The sequence below is a fragment of the Stigmatopora argus genome, chromosome 18, assembly GCF_051989625.1.
Source record: "Stigmatopora argus isolate UIUO_Sarg chromosome 18, RoL_Sarg_1.0, whole genome shotgun sequence".
Taxonomy (NCBI): Eukaryota; Metazoa; Chordata; class Actinopteri; order Syngnathiformes; family Syngnathidae; genus Stigmatopora; species Stigmatopora argus.
Window position 1 is genome coordinate 7593026 of NC_135404.1, and position 19767 is coordinate 7612792.

Sequence of the window (19767 nt, forward strand, 5' to 3'; positions counted from 1 at the left end):
TCGTCTAAATATAGTGAAACGACGACGCTCTGTGGACACTTTGGTGTACTGCAACAACAAACGCAGGACTACAATGTGTGCATAGAACTAGATGGCGCATGCGTGGTGTGCCAAGGGGTCACAATCGTCGCTTGAGCTACTACTTATTATAGTGACTACTTTTTATAATTTATTAATGATTTATCTGTTCGTTTGTTTGTTGTTGTCATTTGTGCACTTCCCTACTTATTTATGTTGTTGGCTATTTATATAACTACTACTTCAATATTTCTTAGTTATTTATTGGTCATTGTTATTATTTATTGATTTTATTGATGATTTATCTGTTCGTTTGGTTGTTGTTGTTATTTGTGCACTTCCCTACTTATTTATGTTGTTGGCTACTTATAGAACTATACTTCAATATTTCTTAGTTATTTATTGGTCATTGTTATCATTTATTGATTATTTGTTTCTTTGTTTGTTGTTGTTATTTGTGCACTTCATGGTGAAACTTTTATTCTCATTATACTTGTATAATCACAATAAAACCATTCATTTCAATTTAATACTTAAAATAAACATATTTTTTCAACATGCAGCTTGATCATAGCGTTTGTAAATCCACGAGAATTCATCGAGGAAAGCGCATTTTAGTAGGAAACAATCACTGACCTTGACCTCGCTGTAATAGTAATCTTTTCAAAATGTATTGCTAATGATGCTCCTTCATGATTGTGGCTGTAAACAGAAAAAAACATAAAGAACGTGTACAAAATTCAGGATTAAATATTTGTAAAAAATATAAAGTTTTGAAAAAAAAAGGATTTGAAAAAAGGCATAATATTCGTATTTTAAGGACACGAGAATGCCACTGACTGTTAGAAGTCCAACCTATTATTGGACACGGTCAGCTGGTGTTCATTCATTCATGATGAGTAATAGCTGATCTTTGAGGAATTACCTGCCCATCATGGTAAATCATTCACCTAACACTGATTTATAACCATCAAGGTGACCTTCAGGCTCTTGGCGAGTTGATCCTGTTTTACTTTGACCCTTTCACTGCCATTGACAATCAATGATCATGATCAATCTTTTTATCCTTCTGTTGTGATTCGAAATGAGTTTGTCACCAGTGGGCGTCCAATCCGTTCGAACTGGTAGGGCTGCAACAAAAACAAAATGGTGCTCTTAAACTCTCTTCGAAAATGGTCCGAGACATAGAAATGCGTTTACTGTCTGTCGACACGGAATTGCCACGAATGAGACATTCGTTGCCAAGGCGACCGTATTTGCGTTTCACCGGATAATCAAAGGTCGGTCCTAACGTCAGTTTATGGCCCTCGTTTCACTCCACCCAGGGTGATAACAGACATGCTCACGCCAAATTCTTCATTTTGAGTCCTCTGCCATGCCAGCATGCCGTCCACCACCAAAACCCTTTACTTCGTGTCCAGCGCGCTGTTCACCAGCATGTCAGTGGGCATCTTGGGCTTCGCCATGTCCACGTCGTGGGCCACCAAAACCATGGAATGCGACCGAGGCGGGAGCGGGGATTTCAACGGCTCGGCCGCCGTCACGTTGGAGCTCTTCGACGGCAGGCTGGAGCGAACCTTTTGTCCTCTTTTCGGGCCGTCCGTCAACTTCCAAGGTCTTATTATTTATTTCGGAGATCATTTTATGGTCTTCACGCGCTAAAACGTGTTTGTGCGGGCAGTGTTTCCCAAACTGGCAGAGACCCCAGGAATCCCGGTGGTCCTGCACGGAGTATCGGTGTGTCTCTTGATACTGTGTCTCCTCTCCTCGGCACTCAGCATCCTCATCTCGCTCTACAACAGCGTCAGTAACCCTTACTTGACCTACATGGGACCCGTCGGCGTTTACGCCACCAGCGGCACCAGCGGTGAGTCACCACACACAAAATGGGGTGGCAAAAATGAGAAAATTGCCTTCATTTTTTTTTTTTCATGATTTCTAGCGTGTCTGTCCGTGTCGGTGCTGATCGTATTCGTGTGCAACGTCACCCTGACCACAATCGCCCAGGACCTGGTGAGAAGTTTTGCGGAAATCCCGGTGGATCTGAGGATCAAGTCCTTCCGGATGCAGCTGGGTTACTTCCTGCTGATTCCATACGCGGCGTTGTCGCTTGTCGCCATTGGTATCATCTACGCGTACGACCACGCAGCGTACACGCATAGGCGCGAACAGCAGCGGCCCACCGAGGACGCCCCTAAGGAGATTATGATGTACTGAAAAACTAAAACTAAGACCCGTGTGTTAATCTATGGCAGCGTTTCCCCACCGTTTTTGGTCTCAAGGCACGCCACCATCTGAAAATCTGCTTATTTAAAACTCACCTATATTTACAGTATAAAGTTGTTCCCTTCAAAGTTTGATCAGCAGGAACAATTTAAAAAAAAAACACAAAAAATATTTCAATCTGTCTGTAGACCCCTAAAAACCTCCGTGACCGGACGATTCGCCGAAAGACATTTCGCCGAACTGGACGTTTCGCCGAAACGGGATTCGTGCGCTCGCCTTGCCCCCGGATGTGTGTACATGTTTTTCAACCTCGGCACGCGGGCCATATATGGCCCGTTACAGATAACATTCATTTAGGAATAACAAGGACATGTACTGCCCCCCGCTGGACATATTTCTAAATACAAGTATGTACTACATATGTGAGCTTTATCTGACACTTTGTCAGATATAAAAAATATTTAAAAAATTGCAGCACATTGTAGTACGTACTTGTTTAGGCGAGCTGTCCGTCGGCCAAACGTCCGTCGGCGAAACGTCCGAGTACCAAAAACCTCTGGTTCACGTGATGGAAAAATAAGTGAATCTTATTCTTGTAATTTAATGACTTTTTCTGCCAAGACTTCAATCGCTTAATATTACGCGAAAAGCAGTTTTGTGGTTACACAAACTTTACGTCGCCAAAACTTGCTGTGTGAAACCCAACAACTTAAAAAATAAGCAACAAAACAGCTGTCATCTTGGAATATTACAATTTCAATTTTGTAATATTCCAATACAGATTTATGGGTTGGCATATTTCAATTTTAACCTCGTAATATTTTCAACTCGGGATCTTATAACGTACGACTTTGGTTGGGAAACACTGATGGATGGCGTCAATGACAGCCATTGGTGGATGTATAAACTGTAAATAGCTTTTCATGAGAATTGCAAAATAAACTAAAAGAAAGGAACAAATGTCCAGTTTTTTTTCCTTATTTTAGCCGCTAACTTCGTCACGCTAGCGTCGATGCGGCACCACGGTCCGAGGTGTCCAGTAACCCATCACTCAGTCGGGTCACCCTGACCATGTTGCAACACGTTCCACTTTGCGCTCCTCTCTTAACGCTAGCTAACCGCCTTCAAAGAGTCTCTTCCACTTCAAGGCAGCTGCGCTAGAAACCTCGCAATTTGCTTCTTCTTTTTTTGCCCAATATGGATTATGTTTCGGAGGATGTGCACTCGGGCGGGAGGAAATAGGAAGAGGGCCTCTGTTTGATGTGCCGACCAGGCAATTAGTCATCGCTTTTGGATGGTGCTTTTTTTCGGTATGAAGTGGGCAGAAAGGGAAAAAAATGATTTAAGATGAATTCAAATGGCGTGGGACAAGCAGTTATGGAATTAAGTATAAAAAGAGGCACTCTATTTAATTTTTCTCTTAGATTTATGTAATTGCGTCAGGATTTTTTTTCTTTGGTATTTCCAGATACAATTTGTATTGATTTAATATAATGTATTTTTTTCCATTTATATTTTAGTGATTTTTTTAAAATTGTTTAAATTTTTGTTGAAATATTTAGTTGTTTTATTTTTTACCAATTTATTTATTCCTGCATTTTATGTTTATTTTGAATATTTTAACAACAAGGTGCTTTAAAGTCAGTCTGAAGTGAGTCAAAGCACTGAATAAATAAATAAAATGATATTTTTAGTTTATTGGTTGAAATATTTAAAAATGATTTGAAAATATTTGTCTTTGACATTCATTTTGCATCTATTTTTGCTACCAAACTATTACACAATTAATTTTTTTCCTCTAAAGAAACAGTTTATATTCATTTTTAAAACATTTTTTTCTATTTTGGCTTGTACGTTTTTATTTATTTACTAATTCATTTTAAACCCCCACAAACAACGAGGCACTTACAAGCCAGTCAAGTCAAAATTTTAGAAAAATATTATTTCCATCATCACTCTCCACATATGTGAGCACTCGATCTGACTTTTTAAACAACATTTCTTCCTGAAGATTCGTCATTGTCACTTTTTAAACATATTTAATGCATGACAGGGTTGTGAGTGCAACCCCAGTCATTCTAGCCTTCACCGGAGGAGCCGTTTTATCTCAAGACTCATCTTCTCACGTGTGCACTCAAGTGTGGAGAAGCCCCCCAAAAAGACTCAGTGACAGCGAGCCCCCACTTGAAAAACGTCATTTGAATAAAATCAGAGATGGCCGCTAATCTCTTCCTCTCGGGATGCTTTTGGGATTAAATGAAGATGGAGACACCCTCACATGATAGGATTAGGGACGGACGCTTTTTGTACCTGTGAAATGCGAGACGGGCTGTGAAAGGGACACCTCCAGCTGCAGGGCAGGTGGACAGAGGGGCCGGGGGGCAGCAGTATGCGAGTATTTAAGGAGATAACTCAAAGGGACAGGGGTGAAGGCGGGGGGCACTTTAAAAAAAAAAAAAAGTACAATTATTCATGTTAATTAGATTTTTTTTAAATGAAGAAATAGTAAATATTGTCTTTTTATGTAAATTTGAGTTCAATTTTAAATTCAATTTTTCTAAATGGAGAAATATGACAAATTCACTGATATAAAATGGACTGGAGGTCTATCGCTGTCAATGGCAGTGAAAGATGATGGCAAAAATGATCTTAGGAAAGGAGTACTTTAAAACTATCAACAAAAAACAAATTCAGAAATATGACTTGAATAAAAAAAGCTAGTTTTGCTCTAGGCAAACCGGTGGATGAGTGGTTAGCGTGTCGGTCTTACTGTTCCGAGATCAATCCCAGGTTCAGACCTTCCTGAGTAGAGTTTGCATGTTCTCCCTGGGCTTGCATGGGTTTTTTCCGGGTACTCCAGTTTCCACCAAACATTCCCAAAAATTGCATGGCAGGCTGGTTGAACACTCTAAAATTGCTCCTCGGTATGAGTTTGATCTTAATTGGATGTTTGTCTAATCGTGCCTTATGATTGGCTGGCCACCCATTCAGGGTGATACCCGTAGTTGGCTGGGATAGGCTCCAGCACCCCGGGTGCTCCGTTTTCCTCCAAACATTCCCAAACATTGCATGACAGGCTGGTTGAACACTCTAAAATTGCGTCTCGGTATGAGTTTGAGCTTAATTGGATGTTTGTCTCATCGTGCCTTACGATTGGCTGGCCCCCCGCCTGATACCCGTAGTTGGCTGGGATAGGCTCCAGCACCCCGGGATAAGCGATACGGAAAATGAATGAATAATTCAATGGTTTTGCTGTGATTTTCTGATTTGTATTAAAATATTCCGAAAGTTACCCACTAAAAACTAGTACTTTTCATTTTGAAGGTGACCTCGCGCTTGTCAAATGGCACCAATTCTGCTCCTTTGACGTACGTGTACGCCAGGGGTGCTCAATACGTTGATCGCAAACTACCAATCAATCGCTAAAGTACTATTGATAGATCGCATGACAGTGAGATTTGATCCAAGGATTGGATTTGTAGTAAAATTGTATATGGGACTTGAGCTATTGGCGTCTTGAAAAGTAAATATTTGAGCAAAAAAGTTTGAGCACCCCTGGTGTACGCTGTCCATCCCACCTGCCAATCTCCAGAGAAAGTGCCGCCCTCCCCCCTTCGGCCATCCATCAAGCACGTTGGCCTCACAAGGACTTGAACGACTTCCACCGCGATCCACTTGGAGTCCACTTTCTGGTCGGTTTGTCTTTCTACGCATGTGTGTGCGCATCTTCTGGTTTGTGTGTGTTCGGGCCATGCAAGTAAAGTGGAGAATTGGCTTCAGGTGTTTTGGAGAAGATGTTATCGGCTGTTAACAGAGGAATGACACCTTAATGGAGCAGCAGGGGTGCAATTACCTTTCCCCCCCTCCCTCCTGCACTCCTCCTCCTTCATCTTTTTTTCCAGCCCCTCAGTGACAAATTAAGATTAATGGCGGAGATATACAAGCAAGCTAGGGTCTACCTCGCTTTTACACAACTTTAGGGGCTGTAAAAACAACATTGGTGTCATAATTTTACCCGTTGCATTTTAACTGGCTCCCAGATTGGATGTCCATCACCGTCAATAATAACCGGTGAGTTATTGGACTTCTTGTGGTGTCAATGGGACGGAAACATTAGCATTATCGCAGTTAAAATGTATTGGACGGCCATTGTTGTGAGTGACAGGCAGTAGAATAAAGTTGAAATAATGACTGAAAAAAACATTACTGGTGTTTAGTGGTTATTTTGTATTGAATATTGAATATGTCTCTTAGTATTACTTGATTGCAAATGTTTAATAGTTTTAATTGTATGCTGGGAAGGTTGTATTTATTAACATTTTTTTACTTAATATAATTTGGATTTTTACTAAGTAATTTCACATTCATAATTTGGATTTTTATTACGTAATTTCACATTTATACGCAAGTTTATAAACTTTGGGGGCTTACAGCACAAATAGGGAGGAGAAAAAGACATATTAAAAAAAATGATTTCACTAATATATTTGTTATAGAAGTTATATTTACGTTATCATTGTTCAACCTAAAAATGGTATTTTAAACATGTTTTGGGTGTTTGCGTTTTTGTTGTTATTGTCTGGTTAAAAAAAGGTAGAAAAAAGATCATAAAACAAGTTTTTTTAAACATATCACACATTCAACAAATAAATTATAATAAAAATTAACCGAAAGATACACAATATAATTGAGATCTGTTTACGCAGGCCACACAAAATATTAATATTGTGGCTTACGTGACCCAAAATGTAACATCTAGGTGCTTACGGTATTATTGGATTGATATTCCAAACTTGAAAAGTAGTCACCTGTCTTTATTTGTATGTTTTGCTGTCAAAGTTGGTTTATCCAGCTTGTTTCCCATGATGCAACATGACACCCAATGAGCGCTTCCACTACTTTGTGTCAGCTTGTGCTGTTCCTGAGAAACCGGGCCATAAAGCTGTCAATCATTCCTTTAAAATGGACTTGGCTGGACATGGCTAAAACCTGCGGGGCTCCTTTAACATTGCCCGTCGTCACACGGCTACAAATGAGCGCGTGCAACCTAATCCTGGAAGCGCTTTTGGGTCCTGAAGCAGGCGTTTGACCTTTGAAAGGACTCAAATTGGGGTCGCTGAATTATTACGTTGTAGCATTTAAAAAGACAGATTTGTGCCGATGTCCTGGTGTGTGCAACATTGACACCGGGGGGCAGTATAATTCAGTTACGCAAACGAACACCACTTCATTTTTTTCCTCCTTCGAAATCGTTAAATTAAGCAAGCGATTTTGGTAGTTAAGTTGAATGCTTATAAAAGGTGTAAATTGACGGATTCAAAATGGCGTTTGACACCGGAGCGCATGGAAGGGAAACAATGGCGGGGCCCTGCAGGGGGCGTGGAGACACGACGTCTGAGCGCTCACAGCTGAGCTTCGGGCCCTGCAATTAGTCAGATGTAGCGGACCCCCGTCTTGGCTACGCGCCCCCCAGGTCCTCGACCCTGGATTTGAAAGTCAAACTATTCCTGGAATATCGGGATTTAGTTTGGTTTTTCTCGCTTACAATAGCCAGATTATTTTCATTAGTCGCATTTTTTTGGGCTAGTTGCGTGAGATTGCGCATTAGATTTTTGTATTAGTCACTTTTTGATTCAGTTGTGATGTTTTTGCTAGTTATGTTTATTTTTGGTTTGTCAAGTATTTTGATGAACATCTTCATTTTTAATTAGTGACGACTTTGTGTCCGTTTTTTCAGTTCCTTCTTTCTTGTTATTTTTTAAAATTATGTTTTTTTGCCATTTTTAAATATAATCGCATTATAATTATTTTGTTAAATTATTTTGTGTTGTTTCATGAGTTGCATTTGTTGTCATGAGGCAAATAGCATTAGCTGTTTTTTGAGTATTTTCAATTTTGTTTTTCCGCTCCTTGCATTTTCTTTTCTGTTCGTGTTTTTTAGTTGCATTATCATGATTTTTGTTTTTTTTGTTAATGATGTTATCTTTGTTTCTTGTGTTTTTTAATTGTCTTTTTGTTCTCGCTTAAAATGACTATAATTGGATGTGACAAGCGAAAACCACTCAAGTAATAAAAGAAGAAAAAAACCTGTTAACTAACGCATCTAAAAGAAATAACAGGACTACCCAAAAAAAAGCATGCCACGAAATGAACGCTAACTTAACTCTCACTGCACATTGAAAAAAAATCCTATAATGTCAATATAAAATTCGATATGTACAGTCCATGATATCATACGACTACCAAAGAAAAAGTACATGACTGCGAATAAAACTTTACATTGCGAGAGGCCTGTTTCCATCTTGTTGAGATCGCCAACTAGTGGCCTGGAATGCCTTTTGTGGCATATCATAAATGACAAATCTGTTTTTGGGTGACTCAACTCGAGAAACGAAATGGGAGTGACGGCGCTAAAATGTTTACACGCGGCCCGTATTCTTGCGGTCAGGATCCCAGAGGCCCGCCGGCAGCGTCATATTACTCCGTTCCATACATCACCCTCACCCCTGACACCCGAACGGGCCGCCCGTTTCACCCCTCGTCTTCGCGCCGGTACTCGGCGGGGGTAATGGAGGGAGGAAGAATGCGACGGCAGGAAGCGCGTTGGCTCGGGGCAGCGTGGCGGATGAAGAGACGGGCCCCATGACAATGGGGGGGCCGAGGTGGAGGCCCGACTGTCGCCCCGGGGTGAGCGACTAGACCCCCGCCCCGCCTCGGTTGGCCTGAGCGTCGGCTCCGGCTACTCGTGGGCCGAGGCGGTGTCAACCCCCCCCACACTAACCACCCCCCAAAACCAGTTTCCTTCTTCCCAGCTCATCTGTTCCGTCCGTCGTTGACACCCGAGCGCGAGGGGATGAGGTGACACTCAGGGTGAAGACAGTCTTATCTACACACTTCCTTCCGCTAAGAAACCAAATAAGAAGACCGTACTACCCTGAAGAAAACCAAAAGGTTTTCGGGATACCAACCGTTTTGACAAAACGGTGGAAACTGACATTCATCTTCCCAGCCCATCTTGGGCAACACTCTGAATGCTTCCCAGCCAATCACAAGGCAACATGAAACAGACAATGACATACAGTCAAAATCCCACTGCCACCAAGTGGGAATCGAACCCAGACTGTCCGCAACTAAGCCAAAAGAAAAAACACTGCACTACCAGCCCAGAAACCTCTAGTGTCATAAATTCCTTCAATTGTCTCTATCGTAAAACGTACTCAACTCAACACTGCTGTTATTTGTAAAATCCAGGAAGCAGAACTGTTTTTTTTCTTACGCTGTTGTTAAACAAACACTGATATTATATTGCGTTAACAGATGCCAATCTCACCTGCTGTTCTACACTTTACTATTAATTCAACGTATCATGTTTGTTCTTGGTTTCTGATAAATGGAAATTTGCCCCCCACTAATGGGACTTAAATATACTCCTGTATGACATACATAGGGTGACCCCCCCAAAAAGGGGGACTTTTTGGCATATTGGCAGACATGAGCCAGTGAGCGCATTGCAAGACAGCGGCCTGGAGGAAGTAAACACTCCTCCATTTTGGTAACCATGGTGAATTCAGGATGAAATTCACAGCTGAATCTCAACATCAGATTTTAAGAATGCATTCAAACGCCGTCTGAAGGACGCCATTTTAAAAAATGCCATCAATGTTTCTTAAAGGCATGTTTTAACAGTTTTATTTATATTAACAGAATATGTTTCTTCCATTACTTTTGGAATATTACTGAGCTCCCTTTTTGGGATTAACCTCTTCATTGTGCATCCTTTGGCTGGTGCAATTTATGGTCAAGTGTATTTTCTAATACGACATATATGACAGTAACCTACCACATATTTGCTTAGTTAAGATTAGAGGTTAGTTTTTTGCTTGGTTAGATTTGAAATGGTTCAAAGCTTTGTCTCTCTTTGGCTGATTGTGTCTACATTTTGTCTATAATGTCGCAAGGGGAAGTCATGAGACAGAAAGAAACTGGACTAAGTCCTGAAGGAATTTTCTCCCTGGGGGGTTCCGTGAGCGATGTCCATCACGGCTGAAACCGGATCACTTGACACTCGCTTAAGTGACTTCAATCTCATGAAAGACTGAATGACTTTTTTTGCAAGAAGCTATTTGTGTATGCGAGTAAAAGAAAGAAAATTAATATTAAAGAAAACACCCATTCACAGCAAATCCATTTCAAATGCAGTTTTATGGATTGAACATACTTTGCTGTCAATGGCCATCACAAGGATTTAAAAAAAATAGAATTTCCAGAGCAAAATGAACATGAGCCACTTTTTTTCCTACATATTTTTTAAATTCTATTCAAATTTATTTTAATTGATTTTTACATTTTATTTCATTTAAAATTATTTATATTTTATTTTTACAACACATCGCTTTTTAATTTTTTTTTGAATTGATTACTGTTTAAATATTTTTTTTTCTCTCAATTAACACAACACAATAATTTATGTTTTTTTTCTGTATTACCCATTACATAATATTAATTCTATATACTAACTGAATGTCAAAAGTGGGATTCAAAATACTGTCCCATGAGTTGTAATTGGCCCCGGGACCGCAAGTTTGAGACCCTACCTGAATGAATGAAATAAAAACATACAATAAAAAACCTCATAATTCGTGCTTGACCAGATTAAATTCCGAATTTTGCACCCGTTGCAATTTAAACAGTATTTTTTGAATCAAAATTACTCTCAAGGTTCAACCGTCCCCAAATTCAAACCCCCAGGAGGCGCCGTAAAACCGGAGCCGTATGGGAACGTGTTGAGTTGTGAGCGTCCGCCTTGATTTATTCCGCCTCGTCTTTGCTACTTCGACTCGTGCGGACGTAAAATGTCAAGTACAGCTGAGCGTGACGGAGTAAAATACGGCCACGTCAACGCACGCCCTGTCAAAGCTCGTAATATAAACGTGGAAACTCCCGCTGGCTTTCAGGATAGATTGGATAGGCTAAAACCGTGGCTTTTCGTGGTCGCTCGTTCGTTCCCGAAAAGCTTGAAATCCTTTAAGTGTGACGTGCTCGCTCCACGTAGGAATGCCGATGCTCAGACCAGTCGACAGAAACACGTAAAAGCTTAGAAACACTAAATATTGGATATTACCAATACCGTATTGTTCGGACTATAAGTCGGACCTGAGTATAAGTCGCACTAGCCAAAGAATGCACAATGAAGAGGAACATTTTAAAAAATATCTAAGTTGGAGTTGAGTAAAAGTTGCATTTTTGGGGGGTAGTTTTATTTTTATTTTTTACCTCAATCACAAACCAAGAACAAATATATTTTAAAGTAGGGTTGTCAAACTGGGTTTGGTTCACGGGCCACATTAATGACAACTAGATATTTATATATGTATATATGTGTATATATGTATATATGTGTATATATGTGTATATATGTATATATGTGTATATGTGTATATATGTGTATATGTGTATGTGTATATGTGTATATGTGTATATGTATATATGTATATATGTGTATATATGTGCATATATGTAAATAAATATATATATATATGTATATATGTGTATATGTGTATATATGTGTATATGTGTGTATATATGTATATGTGTATATATGTGTATATGTGTATATATGTATATATGTATATTTGTGTATATATGTATATATCTGCATATGTATAAATGTGTATGTGTATATATGTATATATGTGCATATGTATAAATGTGTATGTGTATATATGTATATATTTATATATATATATATATATATATATATATATATATATATATATATATATATATATATATATATAGAGAGAGAGAGAGAGAGAGAGAGAGAGAGAGAGAGAGAGAGAGAGAGAGATACATATAAAACATAATGACACCGGTGGTGTTAAGATTCATATTTAGCATTAGTATGCAAGTTTAGTTTGTTTTTAAACAGAAAAAGAGGTGCACCAGTTCTAACAAGAAAGAAGTTCCAGGACATGGACGAGTCTGAGTGGGCTTTACTATGCTTTGAGCGCGTTTTGATTGCATCATTACACCGTGCGCCTTGTCATTATTGATGATTGTGCTCTTCATTAAAGTGCACCTGGGCGGGGTGACCGCTTAAATATAGTGGGATGATGTAAGTAACGGGATGCCAGGTTATTAAGCTGTCAGCTTTATTAAAAAAACGAGGGGAAAAAATCACAATCCGATGCCTTATGAGATCGGAGGCCCGGCTCCTTTTTTGAGTATGTTACTTCATCGCATTAGGGGGTTTTGGGGGGGGTTATGCGTTTCAAAGGTCAAAGCTGAGGGGCAGGGAATACCACGCCCCTGCAGGACATGTCTTGGCCCGTCATTGCGGGCAGACGCGAGATGTCCTAGACCGCATGACAGTGTGGTCCTGCTGCCATTGTCATGTAATTAACGAACCCACTATCCTGATGCGAAAATTCGCATGCCATTGATGGATAAAGACGTCCAATCCCTTTGGTCTGTGACAAGTGGCAGCGACCTTCCCAGTCCAATTGGATTGGACGTCTATCGCATCAATGGCACTAAAATATGACATCCTTTGAATGCCCCGCTGCTGTCTTTCTATTGGTATGCACTACTCATAATAGAGGAGCAGGTAGGGGGTCTCATTAAGGCCTGGGGGTACTGTTGTTCGGATGGCGGGTAGGGTTTAAATGGAGTGGGGTGGGGGTTGGCGGGTGTATACCGCACCTCCCCCAAGATTTCCGGCCAGCACCGCAAAGTAACCCTCTCGCGAGAAGCGACTTCCTGTTTGCAAAAAGCACGCGATGACAGCGTGCAGGTGTGTTAAGTTGGGGGATGTGAAATATTAAAAAAATAATTAAAGTGGAAAATTATCAGATTTTTGGCACGAGTATAACTTGGACCTTTTTTCTTTAGATTCATTTGTATTTTTTATGCAGTTACTTTCTTCCAAAATAGAACATTTCTGAAATTGTCAATTATTTCGGACTGTTGTTGTTCTGAATGAATCGATTAAAAACATTCCAAAACGCACCCATTTTTCCCAAATGAATATTTTCCTGAAACTCATCAATTAATCTCAAACGTCTTGGTGGTGTTAGCGCCACCTGTTGCTTTGCGTTATCTTTCTTCCCCTCAAATATACTTCAAAAATCATATAACAGTTAAAACTTATGGTCTTCACCACTTCACAAGAGCCTGTGAGAAGATTTCCCAAGAATAACGTGAGCGGAACGAGTGTGCGTAAATCCTCTTCCGACGTCTGTCTTCACGTGACGGAAAGCGATCCCCCAAACAAGGTAACCTATCCCACCTGGCTCCGTCTCGGGACCCCTAAGTCTTTGTTCTCACATTAACGCGTCGAGGGAGGATCGTCCTTTATCCGTGACAAACTGCCCAGCGACTCTTCGGGTGCCAAAACTCAAATGGCGCGTCAGGTCGAGGGTCCGACGGCATTATTTGCTGAGCCTTGGTGATGAAACCCAACCGGGTCCTCACCTGTCACTCATGCACCCCCCCCTGCTGTTATACTGTACATATATTACAGATACATTTTTCATTGAGACTGGAACTGTCATCATGTCATGCCACATGTACAAATTTCATATGAAGGACTACTTTGTTAAATTATTTGACTGCCAACTACGGCGATAGATGTCAAATCTCACATTTGAGCGACCATTCGCTACCAGACTTCTCAGACAAAAATGATTGGAAATCTATTGCCGTCTATGGCAGCTAACGAGTATTGTTAATACTAATAGTAAAAAAATATGACATGAGTTCATGTCTCAAGTTAATTAAGTGGAACAATTGACATTAAAATAAATTACGTAAGCATATTATTCTAGTCATAATGTATTAACAATATAGTTCATAAATAACAGTATGAAATAAATGTCTATTCATAGTAATTGTACCCATTCAAATACTAAGTTAAGTAAGCCCAAATATTAATATTATTGTATTATAGCTATTATAACAATGATAGGAATGATGGAATAAATGAATATTCATGATAAATAAAAAAATATATATTAAAGGGTGAAACAAAAATGGAAAAGTTGGGCCAAAATTCAATGATAATGACAAATTATGAATGTAAAAATTTCGATTCTACAATGACAGACTATCAACAGACACGAATTCGGCATTCAATACTAGATATTATAAGCATATTAATTGATATTATTAAGTAAATACGTACCTGCAACTAGGAGTTGATGAAAATAATTAGTGATAATAATTGTGAATCAAACATGACATGATCAATAGTTTCACATGTCAATTAAAGGGACAGATACACTATCATTACAAGGTGGAGAACAATTAAATGCAATGGCATGTGTAAAATGTCCATATAGATGATGAAAATTAAAATACACTTGATATTAAAGGACTTGTGAGATATGAGTGAAGTTAGTTAAGTCAGTTCATTAATTGCAGTAGTTCTTAAACTCTTCTTTTAGGCAGGCTACATTGTTTTTTTATGCACCCCGGTGGTCTAGTTACAATTACGAATTTAATGTGCAAGAAAAACCGTTTGAGATGAACATTTGCCGTTTTTATTGTATTATTATGCATTGTATTACATTTCATGCTTGAGTTTTCAATGAGGAATTTGAGTTTTTGAAAGTTCGGAACCAAAACGACTCATATTTGTCCTCCGGATGTTTTCAGTCCACTTGTAAGTCCCATTTTTTTTCTTCAAGGTGTGAGAACTTGGGAATGTTACGACAAGGTTCCACTTTGTTCCCCGATAATGGCACAAAAGGCGTCCTTTGTGGGAGCGAGGGCCCGAGTTGGTTTGTTCCCACATCTTCAGATGGCAATATTTTCATCGCAGCCTGGGAGGGGGGCGCTCCCGATGCCAAGCCACCATTGTGCCGCTCAATTAATTCCCCTTTTCACGCAGCGCCTCAGTGGACTCAATTATCCCGCCGCCAGAGACATTGTCGGTCGGACGCTCTTCCGCAAAGGAGCGACTGTTCCACATGTGTAACGTCCAGGAACAGGTGCAAACATTCCCGACAGGTCTACATCAAACGGGCCTTAGACAAAAAGCTGAACTTGTGAACTGGGGCGGAGATGAGGGGGGGCGCTTGGAGGGCCGATTGGGGGCGACAGGCGGAAAATGTCTCTGTTTTACACTTTGACAACTTGCAGCCACTTAACTGCAGACAATCCGGGATTAGTTAGAAGGGGCTTAATTTGGGCCAGAACGCTAAAAAAAAATGTATTGAGAATCAGAAAAAGACACTGAAAGACAACTATAAGACCATAAAAATACCTTTATTCAAATGGCAATGTGAGTTTAACCCTTTATATGGCACTTGTTGAATGGGAGCTAAACTATTGTGATGTCAAATCGCTAAAATGTACGCAGGGTAAAAGTTGGAAAGGTCATGGTCCATGCCAGATTATAACTTCATCTGAAACATAAAACGTCACAGCCAGGCCTCCCAGTTTAAATAAATTGGACGGTAATAATTGCCAATGACAGTGGTGTGTGTTAAATACAATGCAAAAAATGTTGAGCATTAGTAAGGGCCAAAATTGGTGTATTTCTGCTTATATACTTTTTAATTTGGTCAAAATTGTATTAACATGTACTGGTCTTAATTCATGAATTGTTTATAAAAAATGATTATTACTATTTATTTTAAAAAATCATGGCCCTTTTTTTTATTTCTAGTCTCTTGCCCTATAAAGGGTTAAATAAAAAATATATACAATATGAAAATAATTTCTATACATGATTTGATTACAAAGTGTGACCAACTCTTTTAATAAAATACAAAAGGACTTTAAATGACATAAATTATGATCACATTTTCTAAAAGAGAAACAAACAAAAAAAATCCTCATTAAACTTCAGTTCCTTCCCGGTTGTATATGAGGTTGTTGACGGTAAAGTGATTGCTGAGGTTGTAATAGTTCATTCTACCGTCAGCGAATAAGGAGGGCGGCGAGTAGGAGCCCAGTCCGGACATGCACTCACGGCTTTGGGGGAACTCCGAGCCAAAGTCCCGCTCCGGGACCCTGGACGAGGCCTCGGCTCCGCCGGCCAACAGCGTGTTGACGCTAGACGCCAACCCGGCGAAACACGGACTGTGCTCGGCCGAGTTGGGCGGCGACGAGCGCGGCTCCGTAGACGCCGGAGAACCGCCGAGGCTGGGCGGGGACGAGCTCAGCAAGCTGGCCGTGTCAGCGACCTTTTGCCGGGCGTCCGAGTCGGGCTTCTCGGTCACCGTGGTGATGTCGGCTCGCCTCTTTCGCTTCCGCCGAAAGTTGCCATTGTCGAACATTTTCTCGCAGTTGGGGTCTAGCGTCCAGTAGTTGCCTTTACCTAGAAGGAGTCAACATCATTTTTATTGTATATTTGTTGTATTGCATTATTTGCATTCTAAACAAAAGATAGCTATGCCAGAAAAACATTGTAATAAAACTGAATTATGCCATTTAATGGACACGCTTACCGGGGTCATCCTCGTCCCGAGCCACCTTCTTGAAGCAATCGTTGAGGGACAAATTATGCCGGATGGAGTTCTGCCAACCGGCTTTGCTCTTCTTGTAAAAAGGGAAATTTTCAGCCACGTACTGATAAATCTGACTTAAAGTCAGCTTCTTATCCTGCGCGTTCTGAATAGCCATGGCGATTAACGCTGAGTACGAGTACGGGGGTCGGACCATCTTGAAGAGCTCCTGCTGGCTGGAGATGGACAACCAGCCTAAATCGGCGCCCGCCAGCCCGCCGGGGCCCGCGAGGAGCTGCCGTTGACCGCCGGAGCCGAAGCCGGCAGACTGGAGGAATGTGGAGCCGCCGCCGCCGCCTCCTCCACCACCTCCACCGCAGCCGGCGTGCAGGTAGGGCGAAGCGGGGGAGTTGTTAAGCCACAGGTAGGGGTTAGTGGGCGGGGCGGCGTAGTCGCTTAGGCCGTAGCCGGTGGGGTGGTTAGGGGGCCTTTGAGGGTGATGGAGTTGGTGGAGGTTCTGGTGCTGGTACAGGCTGTAGTTGTCACAGTACACGGCCATGTCCAGGAGCTCGTGGGAGGGGTGGCTACTGCTGCTCTGCTGGCTGGAAGCTTGCTGCGGTCCAAAGGCGTTCATAATCCACATAGAATTGGTCCAAGCGCTCCGGACTGCACTGAACTCCTAACCCGGAGAGGGAGGCGTATTTATGGGCAGGGGGCCAGGTGGAGCCCCCGGGAGATTTTTTTCTTTTTTTTTTTAAAGGGGGCGGTCACACCTCCTTTTTCAATCCAGCGCAATCTGCCTTTCAATGGGGGCAGATAGCATCTATATATTTTAATGTGATAGCATCTCTTTTAAGCAAAAGAAGCCTTACTTTTTTTTTTACTTTGCTTTTTGTAGTAGTGGAGCCAATGTAATTAGATTATAATCAAAGAAAAATGCCAAGTCACAAATGTGTACTTTAAAAGGACACTTGGCAAAAAAATATTTAGTTTTGCTTTGATTCTTATGCTTTTTTTGCGGCAAGAATGCAAACGTTTAATTTTAAATAAATCAGATGGTAAACATCAAGTGAACAATTATAAATAATAGCTACGGATTGCCGATATTTTTGTTGTCATCTTTGCACAATCCCGGTTATCTTTATGTTAATGCATATTCACCAGTTGGAAATAATTAACACTGAATAAACTAATTAATACTGGAGGACAGCATCAACATAATTAACCTGAATGGCATTTTTAAATGATGCATTCAAATTTATTGTGCATTTTTACTATTGATTTTATTGTTTAAAAAAAGTGTGATTGTTTGAATTCAGTTGTAGTCAAAAGGAAAACTATTTGGATTTTTGGCAGTTATATCGAACTAAAGTCAATTTTGAAACAACTTCAAATATCAGTACCTTTCCTTACAACATACAAAGTAAAACTACTTAATCTGTTATCAATGCACATTTCCCTCAAATCTTCAACATACCAGTGAAACCTACTAAATACAATAAAAGCCTTCATATATGCTAAATTATTTCATAAGGATGGTCCTAATCAATGTTCCCTCTAATTTGTCTGGGCATACAGACAATCTCCCTGAGCACAACACAGAGGACCAGTGTGAGCAACATCATAAATGCTCGCTATGGGCACACACCAGTATCACACCTGCAGGTGCATGTCTACTATCAATAAATAATCTAGTCATTATAAAACGTAATGATTAATATCCATGAATAAAACATCTTAATACATGTCACTAGAATCTGCACAAATCGGACTTAAATTGTACCCTATTTTTCACGTCTGTCCTTCTCACTCGTTTTCATTCAAATGATTTTTCTGCTGAATAACTAACGCAGCCAATCAATGTCGTTAACATTCAGTCATATCTTAGTTTTATCCGTTATTTGCGTTTCTTGTCGTTTGTCAATGACAGGCTGCCACTCTCTGAGTTGTGTTGCAAAATGGCACAGAAAAAAATGTAATGTGTTTGTTTTTTTTTAATTCAGGTTGGATTTTATTTTGTGCGCAAATGTGCACGCGCGCAGCTTAGAGGGAACATTGGTCCCAATTTTGAGATACCAAAATGTAATAGAAAAACAAAACGAAATAAACAATGTTAGTAGTATCTTAACCTTGTTTTTTAAGTTATGTTAGTCAAAACAAGGAGTCAGCACACAAGTTTTTTTTTCGTTTTTTGTTTAAAAAGTCCATAAAATGTGAATATTTATTCAGAAGTGGTGCCATGACTGAATTTGGAAATGTTCCTATTGCAAATCCTACACTTTTAATATGCCAAATCTTTCACCAGTAAGAGTCACTCGCCAGCCCTTTTATTTTGGTTTGTTTCTTTCCTGTTGTAAAAATGACACTTGGATCTAATACTGCGTTAATATAAAGTATCACGTAAAAAATCATATATACAAACCTCTGTACAATACATAGTGGGACTTTGAAATTGCTTATGAAAATTCAAAAGGATCGCAATGAGGTATTCATTTTGTCAATGTGGGTCAGGAATGTGCGGGTGTGTGTTGAGTGGGGGCGGCCGCCATTTTGGGGGCGTCTCTGTGCTTACTGTACAATTCCTGAATCGATAGATGTTTGCTTCCTGGTGGTCTTGGGTGGTGGCGGCGGTGGCGTCTTGCTTGGTAGTGGCGGCGGTAAATGCTACACCCCAAAACAAAATCAACACAAATAAGGCATGGAAGTATAAGTTGAACTTTTTTGCAAGAAAAGGAGTCATGAAGACATACGCACCCGTTGATGGGGTGGCGGTGTGGTGGTGGCGATAGTGGCGGGGGTGCTGGAGTCGTGATTATCCAGAAGGTTGCCGTAATCGGCAGTGCTGCCTTTGACGGGAAGAGGGGGCGGGACTTCTGCTTTGTCAGCGCAACCAATCCCGTTCACTTCCAGATCTGAAAATGAGGACAATGGCGTTGTGTTTTCGTTTGTGTTTTGAAATAAAATTTGTTGAGTTTTTTTTCTACAGATTTATTATTATTATTTTATCCAAATAGCTTCATTTATGTACTTTGACAAAATAAAATGTACATTTTTCCTAAAAAACCTGGATTCT

The 19767-nt window shown here is 40.3% G+C and overlaps 3 protein-coding genes across 3 annotated transcripts in view; 1 reads left to right on the forward strand and 2 right to left on the reverse strand.

Moving 5' to 3' along the window:
• The first annotated feature begins 1401 nt into the window (after nt 1-1401).
• Nucleotides 1402-2275, forward strand: clrn3 (clarin 3). The gene is made up of 3 exons (XM_077626539.1): nt 1402-1633; nt 1700-1885; nt 1961-2275. Exons 1-3 carry the CDS (start codon nt 1402-1404, stop codon nt 2233-2235), a joined length of 693 nt encoding a protein of 230 aa, XP_077482665.1. The 3' UTR covers nt 2236-2275.
• Nucleotides 2276-14896: 12621 nt separating this feature from the next.
• On the reverse strand, nt 14897-18221 carry foxi1 (forkhead box i1). Its single transcript, XM_077625795.1, has 2 exons — nt 16698-18221; nt 14897-16567 (listed from the first exon to the last, which is right to left on the reverse strand). The coding sequence occupies exons 1-2, from the start codon at nt 17335-17337 to the stop codon at nt 16086-16088; spliced, it is 1122 nt and encodes a 373-aa protein (XP_077481921.1). The 5' UTR covers nt 17338-18221; the 3' UTR covers nt 14897-16085.
• A 509-nt stretch (nt 18222-18730) lies between these two features.
• dock1 (dedicator of cytokinesis 1) overlaps nt 18731-19767 on the reverse strand; it is a 79753-nt gene continuing 78716 nt past the window's right edge. Inside the window, exons 51-52 of the mRNA XM_077625429.1 lie at nt 19449-19606; nt 18731-19358 (exon numbers count right to left, since the gene is read on the reverse strand). Coding sequence (XP_077481555.1) covers nt 19263-19358; nt 19449-19606 — 254 coding nt within the window. The 3' untranslated portion in view covers nt 18731-19262. The remainder of the gene's footprint in view (nt 19359-19448; nt 19607-19767) is intronic.

Coding starts and splice junctions, on each gene's coding strand:
- clrn3 (XM_077626539.1), top strand. CDS start 1,402: ATGCCGTCCACCACCAAAACCCTTTACTTCGTGTCCAGCGCGCTGTTC. Junction 1,634..1,699: donor GCCGTCCGTCAACTTCCAAG/GTCTTATTATTT, acceptor TTGTGCGGGCAG/TGTTTCCCAAACTGGCAGAG. Junction 1,886..1,960: donor CGCCACCAGCGGCACCAGCG/GTGAGTCACCAC, acceptor CATGATTTCTAG/CGTGTCTGTCCGTGTCGGTG.
- foxi1 (XM_077625795.1), bottom strand. CDS start 17,337: ATGTGGATTATGAACGCCTTTGGACCGCAGCAAGCTTCCAGCCAGCAG. Junction 16,568..16,697: donor TCGGGACGAGGATGACCCCG/GTAAGCGTGTCC, acceptor GACTCCTTCTAG/GTAAAGGCAACTACTGGACG.